The sequence below is a fragment of the Chiloscyllium plagiosum genome, chromosome 40, assembly GCF_004010195.1.
Source record: "Chiloscyllium plagiosum isolate BGI_BamShark_2017 chromosome 40, ASM401019v2, whole genome shotgun sequence".
Classification (NCBI taxonomy): Eukaryota; Metazoa; Chordata; class Chondrichthyes; order Orectolobiformes; family Hemiscylliidae; genus Chiloscyllium; species Chiloscyllium plagiosum.
The window spans coordinates 2,123,358-2,135,653 of NC_057749.1; the positions used below are offsets into that span (position 1 = coordinate 2,123,358).

At 42.7% G+C, this 12,296-nt stretch overlaps 1 protein-coding gene across 6 annotated transcripts in view; it reads left to right on the forward strand.

Annotated features, from left to right (window-relative positions):
- psma4 (proteasome 20S subunit alpha 4) overlaps positions 1-12,296 on the forward strand; it is a 33,740-nt gene that overhangs the window by 2,937 nt on the left and 18,507 nt on the right. For 4 of the 6 annotated variants that reach the window (XM_043680172.1, XM_043680175.1, XM_043680173.1 and 1 more), the window contains exons 2-6: positions 5,342-5,369; positions 6,198-6,240; positions 6,366-6,528; positions 7,656-7,733; positions 11,494-11,582. In XM_043680172.1, coding sequence (XP_043536107.1) covers positions 5,367-5,369; positions 6,198-6,240; positions 6,366-6,528; positions 7,656-7,733; positions 11,494-11,582 — 376 coding nt within the window. In that variant the 5' untranslated portion in view covers positions 5,342-5,366. Of the gene's footprint in view, positions 1-4,704; positions 4,715-5,340; positions 5,370-6,197; positions 6,241-6,365; positions 6,529-7,655; positions 7,734-11,493; positions 11,583-12,296 lie in introns of those variants that run through there. The other 2 variants (XM_043680177.1, XM_043680176.1) reach the window with 2 other exon arrangements.

A 12,296-nucleotide genomic window follows, 5' to 3' on the forward strand; every position in this document is an offset into this window, starting at 1 on the left:
AGTATTCGATTGATTGATGCAATTAAAAAGGAATGTAGTGGATTTTTGTGAGGGAGCGATGTAAGAAGGTTGTCTAACCCTTGTATTACCCTTCAATTCTCCTCATTTGTTGGGAACTGTAAGCAGTAAGGTGTCATGAGTTATAAAATTGTGTGGTTACATTCTGGATTTTTCTTGGTACATATTTTAATTGCAAGATTCCTGTATATACAGGGAAGGGAGTATGGAGTCGTCTACTTAGACCTGTGAAGTGGAGATTCTGGTATTGGACTGGGGTGGGCAAAATTAAAAATCCCACCAGGTTATAGTCCAATGGGTTTATTTGGAAGGACAAGCTTTCAGAGTGCTGCTCCTTCGTCCGGTAGCTAGTGGGGCAGGATCATAGGACACAGAATTTATAGTTAAAGATCATAGTGCCATACAACTGATATGATGTATTGAACAAAAGCTAGATTGCTGTTAAGTCTTTAATCACTTCGAATGGGGATACAGGTTTTGATTTATTAATATGTAAATCCCAAAACTTCTTTCAAGTCACAGTGCTGAGATAACATAATGCTGTATAAAAAAAAATTGACATCTCAGTTCGGACTGTGCATTAAAGATATGAAGTTAGAGTCTGTCTATATTCCAACCTTGAGTCAGACTGGTTCTGTTTCCAAAGTAGGAATTTATGAATTGTCAGATGGACTGACTGCCTGCGGATTGTGTGCATTTTGAACAAAATAGAATGTATCCGTAAATGCAGATTCACCCCATAGACCGATATATGGGGGGGGGAAGGGGACCTGCGGTGGGGTAGAGAGAGTCTGTGGGGGTGTATACACATGCGCGTGTGCACATGATGGAGTACATGGCCTGAGAGAGAGTGTCTGCCTGAGTGCGAGAGACACAGTGTGTGTATGAAAGAGGGTCTGTCTGATTGTGTGTAAAAGTATGTGTACTTGTGTTTGAGTATTTAGTGTTGTGGGGTCACCTGTAGTGTGCCATGAACCTAATATCGCGGTTGACCCATCCTCATGGATACCGAACATAGCTGTCAGCCTCTACTCAGTGACTCTGAGTTGTTGCGTATCCCAAAGTCTGCCTTGGAGGACGGTCACCTGAAGATCTGAGGCCAAACATCCTTGACCAATGACGTGTTCCCTGACTGAGAGGAACACCCCGTCTGGTTATGGTTGTGCAGTGTCTGTTCACCTGTTGTTTTAGTGTCTGCTTGGTTTCACCAATATATTATGCCTTGGGCATCCTTACTGCAGCATATGAGACAAATAAGGTTGGCTGATTCACATGAGTACCCACCGAGCACGTGGTGGGTGGTGTCCCCATATGTAATGATGGTATCCAAGTCGACACTCTGACACGTCTTGCAGTGGTTGCCATGACAGGGTTGTACGGTGTTGTGCTGAAACTTTATTGCTGGAACAGCACAGCAGGTCAGGCAGCATCTAGGGAACAGAAGATTCGACGTTTCGGGCACATGTACGGTGTTGTGGTCGATTTTGTCCTGAACGCTGGGTAGTTTGCTGCAAACAATGGTCTGTTTAAGGTTTGGCAGCTTAAATGCAAGAAGTGGAGGTGTAAGGAAGATACTGGTGAGGTACAGGCTGTGAAGAACATGCCGTAGTTTAGAGGCATAGAGATGTACAGCATGGAAAAGAACCCTTCGGTCCAACTCATCCATGCCAACCAGATATCCTAAACTAATCTAGTTCCATTTGCCAGCACTTGGCCCAAATTCCTCTAAACCCTTCCCATTCATATACCCATCCAGATGCCTTTTCAATGCTGTAATTGTACCAGTCTCCTCCATTTCCTGTGGCAGCTCATTCCATACACGCACCACCCTTTGCATGAAAAGGTTGCCCCTTAGGTCCCTTCTATAACTTTCCCCTATCACCCTAAACTTATGTCCTCTATTCTGGACTCTCCCACCCCAGGGAAATGACCATTCTACCCTATCCATGCCCATCATTTTATGAACCTCTATAAGGTCACCCTTCAGCCTTTGACGCTCCAGGGAAAACAGCCCCAGCCTATTCAGCCTCTTCCTGTAGCTCAATTCCTCCAACCCTGGCAACAAAGTTTCTCACTCCTGGAAAGTACTGGACAACGAAGGGTATCACATTGGTTGTATCTTGTGCCTGTTTTCTGAGGTGGTGGTTACGGTTACTCGCTGTGGCATGTCGGAACTGGCAATCGATGAGTTGAGCATCCTCTCCTGTTCTTATGAATGCATCCTTCAGAACCTTAAGGTGTCTTTCACCTTCCTCCTCATCTGAACAGATCCTGTGTATGCGTTGGACTTGTCTGTAGGGGATGGCTGTTTTAATATGTTGGGTTGGAAGCTTGAGAAGTGTAGCATCGTGAGATTATCCATGTGCATGCGGTAGCGTGAAGTACTGAGGTGCCTGTCCTTGATGGAGATGCTTGTGTCTCAGAATAAAGAATAGTCCATGGTAAGTCTGATGGTGGGATGAAACTAGTTGATATTGCTGTAGTTGTTTCAGTGACTCCTGGCTGGGGTCCAGAGGAAGACAATATTGTCAGTGTTACTGGTGTATAGTGTTGGTCAGAGGTCCTGTGCAGCAAAAAGAAGTCTTGTTTGACAGGAAATGACATCAGCACAAATCCCAGGAACCCCATGCAGGACAAACATATAAATAGAAAGCAGGAGACAACAGCTTTGCTTCACTTGGAGGTCGCCATTGATGATGTTACCTAGCCAGGTAATGAAACGTCTGGATATCAAACCTACAGCTCAGCGAGCAAACCTACACCCTAAGTCTTGTTAGAACTCGTGCATGAAAATGTTGGCACATTGGGGTGCAAACCTGGTCCCTGTGGCTGTTCCACGTGTCTGGATGAAGAAATGGTTGTCGAAGGTGAAGACAATGTGGTCGAGGATGAAGCGCATGAGTTGGAGGATGGTGCTTGGAGATTAGCAGTTGTTGGTATTGAGGGCTGAGGCTGTTGCAGTGATGCCTTCGTGGTGGGGAGATGCTGGTGTAGAGTACCGCAACATCCATTGTGGCAAGTGATTGCTCTGTTGTTGGAAATGGTTACTATTGAGATCGGTTGAGAATGAGGATCAGCTCTGATTGTATTGACTGGTTGACCAAGCTTGATGAGCACAGTAGTCTGCTCGGCCCATTTCACATGTTCGTGTGTTACTCTATTTGTATAATCTGAGACAAATCAGCTAACGAAGTTTTGGGTACAGTGGCTGATGAGCGGGCATATCGTTAAGCTAGGGGTGAAGTGGCGGCATGGAATCTGTGTGTGATGGTCAGTCCCCAGTCTGACCTCACTGGGACTTTCCTGGGGACTTCTGTAGATCCAGTCTTCAGGTCTGAAAGCCCTGCTTCACGATGTTAAAGTGGTTCAATTGGTAATGTGATCATTATCTATCTTAGCTGGAAATGTGTTGCTGGAAAAGCAACATTTCCAGCTCTGATCTCCAGCATCTGCAGACCTCACTTTCTCCTCAAAGATTATTATCTATCTTAAGCTATCTTGGCTCAATCCATTGCAAACTCACTTAAGGCCATAAGAGAATTGTGCAGTTTTGGCCGGATTGGCTGTACTAAATTACAATTTAGTACAGTTAGGTTAGGTTGGTTGGCCTTGGAAAATCCAGGGTGACGGGGGTAGGGTGAGATGTTCTTCAGAGAGTTGATGTGGACCTGTTGGTCTGTCACATTGTGGAGATTCTAGGGAAGAAAAGAGAAACAGGAGTCGGCCGTTTGGCCCCTCAAGTCTGCTCTGCCATTCATTAACATCATGACAGATCTGATGTAGCTCGTGTCCCATTTCCTTGTCCTTTCCCTGCAACCCTTTTTTATTTACTCTGCAATCTGTCTATCTCAATCTTAAATGTAGTCAAAGATTCTGCCCCCACAGCATTCTGTGGCAAAACTTCCAAGTAATCCTTTAAAAGAAGAAATTCCTCCTCCGCTCAATCATCAATTGGCCCTCCTCCCCTCAACATGTCCCTGGTCAGGCCCCTTCATATTTCTATATTAATTAATAGGTTTATCATTCATTATTCTAAACTCCACCATCCCAGAGTGTGGGGAAAGGTGACAGACAAGCCATCCCCCCTCCCCCAATCCAAAGTTTCCAGTGAAGCACTGGTGGTATGTCCCGCCTCTCTATTTATAGGTCTGGGTTTCTTTAAGGTGGGTGATGTCATTTCTGGTTTTGTTTCAAGGGAAGGTAGGTAGGATCTAAATCAATGTGTTTATTGATGGAGTTCTAGTTAGAATGCCATGCCTCTAAGAATTCTCATGCGTGGCTTTGTTTCGCCTGTCCCAGTCAAAGTGGTGGTGTTCTTTGTCTGTATAGAAACGAATGATAATGGGTCGTGTCTTTTGGAGGCTAGTTGGTGTTCCAGTATCCTGGTGGCATGTTTGTCAAATGTAGTGTTTTATTTTAAGTTCTTGCATGGTATTTTTAAATGACACTAGTTTTGCTGGTAGTATCTATTGGATCCTATAAGTTCATCATAATAACTTACTATCATTGAATTAAATTAGATAGTATAATAGTTTAATGTTACTTTATCTTAAACTCTCATAAGTAGTGAATTATGGTCACACCATTTCCATGTCTTAATGATATACTTCTGACTTGAGCCCTAATTTCAACTCTGACACAAGTAGGTTCTGATTGGGCCATTGATGTGTTCTGGATCTCATACTGGAGTAAGTTAGTTGCTGATTTTGTTTTTTGGTAAGGATGAGAATTTATTACAGAACGTGCTTTGATCTTTTCTCCCAGGCAGTGCAGTTGATAACATCATTAGCTTTTATTTGTAAGACATTTGAGAGAATTTATGTGGTGGTCATAATTGGCAGGGTACGGTTCTAGTTTGTGGTTGCGCCACCATGTTTTTACTAATATATGAATGCGTTCAAAGTAAAGACAAATGTTTGAGTGTAAAATGGCATCTGTTGAATCGTTATTGCCCACAGTTCTGACAGCTTTGAGTTAAATGGGCATTGACTGAGGAGTACATGTTGATACTTGTTCTACTCTTTGTTTGGTCACCTGCCTCGGTCTTTTGTGTATCGGCAAAAATAAGCCACTGGCCACCTCCGTCTGGACTGATCTTCTGGTCCCGAGCAGCTTCTGTTCAATTCGCTGTTGTCAGCATGGAAAAGATACTGGATGCACATGCTGAGACAGTCTTGTTTCAGCAGATTATCACACATCCCCACCATATTTCAGCCTCTCCAATGAGCATCATAACTCAGTGCAATCCTCTTGCTTTTTGCCAATGCCATTGCATATTGCTTTTATCTGTTCACGTTAACCGATTTCCTTTTTCTCTTCCCAGATTTTTGATCTAATTTAAGTATACAATGGTGAGTGACTGCGATTTAATTGTATAGAAACTTAAAATTGAGTTTAACAACGGGAATGTTAACTACGTTAAAACTAGCTCATTTTCAAAGTTCTGTCAGGGCAGAGACAGCCATTGTTGCCCCTTCCTAATTGTCCTTGATTTGAGTGCCTTGCAAGGGCACTTGCATTGCTGTGGCTATGGGGTCACATGCAGGCCAGAATAGTTAAGGATGGCAGATCTCTTCCCCAAAGCAACATTAATAAACTAGATTGATTTTAACAACAGTTGATTGGGGAAAATCTTTAAGACCAGGTTTCAGTTTAAATGCCACCAATTGCTGTGGTAGGAATTGTAGTCGGTCCCAAGAGATGGACCCCTGGATTCTCAGGCCCGTGACATTACCACTACAACACCCATCTTCCCAACGAAGTCAAACTAATTAAAGAGGGAACTGAGGTACAGTGGGTGAAGTAGCTTAAAACTTTAAATAAAACTATAAATACAGCAATTGTTATATATTCCAGGCATCAGAAGCTGTAGAATTGCTTGTAATGAGCAATTGTAATATTAAACCAATCACTGCTCTGCTTTGGCTGTCATTCTCCACATAACAAGCTGCTTATCTCCATCATGCTGATGTAATCATCTCTAGAGTTTGAGTTTTCCCTATGGTGACAGAAAGTGAATATATGTCAACTGAATGTGATTTAAGAACAGCTGCTTCCATGTATGGAAATCTCAGAAATGGAGAAAAGTGGTTGCAGGAGAGACACAAGCTGTGATCTTGTTTAAAAGTATTATAACATGTGATACTTAGCACTAATTTTTAGTTTGTTTGCCTTTGCAGTCTCGAAGGTATGACTCCCGAACAACCATATTCTCGCCCGAAGGTGAGCTTTTCTGAGTGATGGCCTTCTATAAAATGGAAGGTCAGACTAGTTTAATGGTCTGTAATGTGTCATTGCTCTTTGACTCTTTTTTTATGCTAATGAAAACTCTTTCAATAAACTAACAGGGAGGCTGTATCAGGTGGAATATGCAATGGAAGCTATCGGCCATGCTGGAACCTGTCTGGGGATCTTAGCAAATGATGGTGTTCTGTTGGCTGCAGAGAGACGTAACATACACAAGCTCCTGGATGAAGTTTTCTTCTCTGAAAAAATATACAAATTAAATGAGTACGTATAAACTCGGATACATAACAAATCCATCGGCTTGCATTGGCCATCTCAATTTAAATTGATGGCGTAGCGTTTGCTTTAGATAAACGTACCTTGGTTTTAGAAGACTAAGTAGTGAAGTGATCAAGGTGCTTTAGATGTTAAAAGAGTTTTGTTAAGGAGAAAGTATTTTCTGTGCAGGTGGCCCATACTTTGTGTATTTCAGGATGGGTATTGGGAAGAAAATGGGAAACAAAACCAAGAAGTGTTTTAAGGAAGCTCAGCAGGATAGATCGATTTTGTGTAGAGAAAGTGTGTTCAGGTCTGTGAACTGGGAAAAGTGAGAGATGTCTCACCTTGGCTCAAAACCTGTCACATTTCTAATGTTTCCCACTTCTGATGAAAGAGCACAGACGTGAGCCTTTAATTCTCTTGTTTACACAGACGTAACAATAATTTGCTGAGTTTTTCCCCTCCATTTTCTGATTTTGCTTCAGATTTCCAGCATCCGCTCTATTCTGCTTTCTAGCTTTTCCTTTAGACAGGAAATGGTTTTGAGGCGCAGTTTGAATTAAATCACAGAGGAACTGAATGCCTCCTCTTCCTGCGTTCTATGCAACAAGCAGCCACAGAGGGCAGTAGTTGTCTGTAGTTAGAGCCTGTTGTTGTTATGCAATTGCACAAAGCATTTTTAAGAGGGATTCGCATATCTCTTGTCCTGTTTTGTTTAATTAAATAATCAATTAATTTAAGTAATTGACAGTTGATCTTAGTAGATAACCATTAGGGGTGGAAGTTTCTCTGGGGCCAGTTCATTCAATTGGCTGGACAACTGATTTGCGACACAGGGTGACAACAGCATGAATTTAATTCCTGCACCGGCCAAGGTTACCTTGAAGGACCTTCCTTCTCAACCTCCCCCTTCTCTGAGGCGTGCTGACGCTCACGTTAAACACCACCTTTTCTAATGAGAGACCAATCCCCAGGTCTGATCATACTATGGCTATTTTACATTTAGAGTTTTCTATATTGTACTTTTAATACTGCCAATTATACTTTTATATTTTCGCATCTACTTGTCTGTTAAGAAATAAAGCTTGAGTATAAACCAAAATGACCATTTTATATAAAATTTTGTCTCCCAGTGACATGGCTTGTAGCGTTGCAGGGATAACGTCTGATGCCAATGTCCTTACAAATGAGCTGCGGTTAATTGCCCAGAGGTAAGATTAACTGTTTGTTTTGAATGAAATAGTCTTCCAATTCAATTGTAATTTCTTCTCCAGTTCATTTTACAACATTAAAATTGTCTGAATGTCAAACATTGCCCTGTCGTTTTTGTAGCAGATGTTTGGCTGCACATGTTACCTCTACCAAGTAAAAATACGCCAGCACTGTCTGAGTTGAAGCATCTGCAATCCCACATTTCTTTTCAGGTGCCCATCAGTACTTCTCCATTTGTGTTGGTGCTGGACATCCTGTACTAAATATTAACAATTACAGCATGAGATCCATTTAGCGTAGAGTAGCTATTTGAGCATAACAGTATACTGTAACATTAACTCCCCCAGAACACCCAAGCTGCCACAATGTTTACAACCATCTTTTCTATCCTTTAAGGCTACCAGAAAAGTCATGAGTCAGTGTGTAGCACTTCTGCTTTGAGGCAGTGTGCAATGGTTGCAGTAGCAGATCACATTGCACCATGTTGCTTTGTGCAAGTCCCACACCATCCTGGCAGAATTCTTGCATTGCAAAAGGAGATTGCTCAGCCCATCATCTCTGTACCAGTTTTCCAAATGAATATTCTCTTAGTGTCACCTCACTGTCACTTTGTATATTGGCTTGATTGATTTTCTTTCATTCATTCATACAATGTGTGTTTTGCTGCTAAGGCCAGCATTTGTTAGAGGCATTTAGACACAACAATAGGCAGGGGATAGAGGGATATGGACCATGTGCAGTGTTGGAGAATTATCCAATTTCAAATAAAGCTCATATGCAGACCTTGTGAAATTGACACTCTTGTTTATTAGGTCAATGATCGCTCAGGTACAGAATGGCTGCTCCGCCCTGATAAGTTGAAACTTCTTCCTTCAGTTACAAGCGTATGCAGTTTATAAAGGGTTACAACTGGTTGATAGTTGATTACAGAACAATACAGGCCTAACTATGATAGGTAGATTTAACAATATTAAAAGGGGTAACAGTACAACTGGTCTGACTGCCTTGATTAGTTCAACAGTTATTTGCATCCTGTGCATCATGGCTCAGGTCTGTGGTCATCAATAATAAATAATTTGGAGACATCTTGTCTGTGGGGGCATTGCTGTAGCTAGGGTTCCCCAAAGAGAGAAAAAGCCCTCGGGGCTCCTGCCAATGGGCGTGTGGAAATGAAGTGTCATTGTCAGTGAGAGAATCCATTAGCATGCTGTTTAGTTAATGCGTTTCCTCCGAGTAGGAAATGGCTTGTTCACAGCCAATTCCAGTGTATAGCTTGAGTCATCACTGGTGTTGTGGGAATGTCCCTTCTTAGCCAGGGAAAATGGATTCTGAAATCAAAATGGCTTCTGGAGGCCTGTTCCTATGCTGTACTGTTCTGCATCCTATACAACAGAGTGATTTGCTAGGTCATGTTAGAGGGAAGTCAGAATCACTTGCCAAGCTTGCATTTATTGCCTTTCCTAATTGCCCAGGGAAGGCAATAAGTGCAGGTTTGGCAAGTGATGCCCTCATCCCATGAATGAATTAAAAAAAACCTCCAAACCCACAGCAGTTAAGAGTCAACCACATTACTGTGGGCCTGAAGTCACATGTAGGCCAGACCGGGTAAGGGTGGCAGTTTCCTTCCCTGAAGGACTTTAGTGAACCAAATGGGTTTTCTGACAATGGATTCACAGTTATCATTAGACTCTTTCTTCCAGATTTTACTGAGTTCAGATTCCACCATCTGCCATGGCAGGATTCAAACCTGGTTCCCCAGATCATTACTTGGGTCTCTGGATTAACAACTGAGCGATAATACCACTCGGCCATTGCCACCCTAGAGGTGCACACAAACTAGACTGAGCATGGACAACAGGCCTCCTTCCCCAAAGAACAATGTATAACCAAATAATCTTATAGTTTTGTGGTCGTCATTGGTGAGACTAGCTTTTTATTTCAGATTTATTAAAGGAGCTGAACTTAATTTCCCCAGCTTCCATGATCGGATTTCACCTCATGTCCCTAGATTCAGTCCAGGCCTTGAGATTAGTAATCCAGTAATGTCACCTCTATTTCACCTGACTTGGACTTAAAAATATATTATCATCGGTTTATTGTGGTTGTGTTAAAGTCTTGAAACTCCCTCCCAAACACTGAGGCCACATTCAAGAAGTTGGCACAGCACTGCCTTCTCAAGAATGATTCATGATGAGCACGAAATGAGAAAAGCAAAGATTGATTAGGGATAGTCAACATGGCTTTGTGCGTGAGAAATGATGCCTCACTAACTTGATTGAGTTTTTTGAAGAAGTAATGAAAAGGATTGATGAGGGCAGAGCGGTGGACGTGATCTATATGAACTTCAGTTAGGCGTTCAGCAAGGTTTCTCAGGGTAGACTGGTTAGCAAGGTTAGATCTCATGGAAGACAGAGGTGGAAGATTGCCTTTCAGACTGGAGGCCTGTGACCAGTGGTGTGCCACAAGAATCAGTGCTGGGTCCACTGTGTTTCATCATTTATATAAATGATGTAAACTGAGGAAGCATAGTTAGTAAGTTTGCAGATGACACCAAAATTGGTGGTGTAGTGGATATCAAGGAAGGTTACCTCAGAGTGCAACAGGATCTTGATCAGATTGGTAAGGAATGGCAAATAGAGTTTAATTTAGATAAATGTGAGGTACTGCATTTTGAAAGTCAAATCAGAGCAGGACTCATACACTTAATGGTAAGGTCCTAGGGAGTGTTGCTGAACAAAAAGACCTTGGAGTGCAGGTTCATGGTTTCTTGAAAGTGGAGTCGCAGGTAGATAGGATAGTGAAGAAGGTATTTGGTATGCTTTCCTTTGTTGGTCAGTCCGCAGAGTATAGGAGTTGGGAGGTCATGTTGCGGCTGTACAGGACATTGGTTAGGCCACTTTTGGAATACTGTGTGCAGCTCTGGTCTCACTGTTAATGGAAGGATGTTGTGAAACTTGAAAAGGTTCAGAAAAGATTTACACGGATGTTGCCAGGGTTGTGGAGGGTTTGCGCTATAGGGAGAGGCTGAATAAGCTGGGGCTGTTTTCCCCGGAGCGTCAGAGGCTGAGGGATGATCTTATAGATGTTTATAAAATCATGAGAGGCATGGATAGGGTAAATGGACAAGATCTTTTCTCTGGGGTGGGGGAGTCCAGAACTAGAGGGCATAGATTTAGGGTGAGAGGGGAATAATTTAAAAGGGACCTAAGGGGCAACTTTTGCACACAGAGGGTGGTGTGTGTGTATGGAATGAGCTCCCTGAGGAAGTGGTGGAGGCTGGTACAATTGCAACATTTAAAAGGCATCTGGATGGGTATATGAATAGGAAGGGTTTAGAGGGTGAGCCAGGTGCTGGCAAATGGGACTAGATTCGACTGGGATATCTGGTGGATATGGATGAGTTGGACCAAAGGATCTGTTTCTGTGCTGTACGTCTCAATGATTCAAATGATGCTCACACCTTTGAAAATGAATAAACAAGTAAACGCTGGCTGCCAGTGTGATGGAGAAAGCAAACAACTGGTTTCAGTATCCCTGGGTTGTAAACGCAGCACCATGACCCTGTGGTTTTACAGTTTCACATCGAGTGCTCTTCCCTTTAAATAAATAAGCTCTCAATTATCAAAATTTAAGTACACTGGGGAGTTATCGACTACTTTCTCTGTCAGAATGCTCTTTATGTATTATTTAAGTCATTAAAAAACAGAAATCTTCCTGCAGTTTCCACAATATGATAATAATTTTGTTATGCACTCACAGGTATCTACTTCAGTACCAGGAACCAATCCCCTGTGAGCAGCTGGTGACAACACTCTGTGATATCAAACAGGCCTACACACAGTTTGGAGGTAAGCAGGAGTAAAACATGTCGAAAACAAAAAATGCAAATGTGCAACCATTAACTTTAAACTTCGTGAAGAATCTATATTGTAGAATTATTGATTTCCAGATGAGTAAGTTCTGTTTTTACAATGCTTTTATGTCATTTACAGCTAGGTATGTCTACAGTGTTCATCTTCTGCCTTTGAATTTGAGATGTCAGGTTTACAACAGCATTTCCTTACTTTGGATAAAATTTGCTTGATCAGGGTTCTTTTTAATTGCGCCAATTAATGGCAAAGACAGACTGAATTGGACCGACTCATTGATGGGGAGATAAATGGGAGGGATGTGGGGCTGGGGAGAAGATAGCCAAGAGTACAATTGCTGGATGGAGGTGGGGATGAAGGTGATAGCTCAGAGAGGAGGTTGGAGCGGATAGTTGGGAATGAGGAAAATGGTGAAGTCCACATTGATGCCCTGGGGTTGAAGCGTTCTGGTGCGGAAGGTGAGGCGTTCTTCCTCCAGGTGTCAGGTGGTGAGGGAGTGGCGATGGAGGAGGCCCAGGACCTGCATGTCCTCGGCAGAGTGAGAGGGGGGAGTTGAAATGTTGGGCCATGGGATTGATTGGTGCGGGTGTCCCGGAGGTGTTCCCTGAAGCGCACTGCGAGGAGGCGTCCAGTCTCCCCAATGTAGAGGACACTGCATTGGGAGCAACGGATACAATAAATGACATTGGTGGA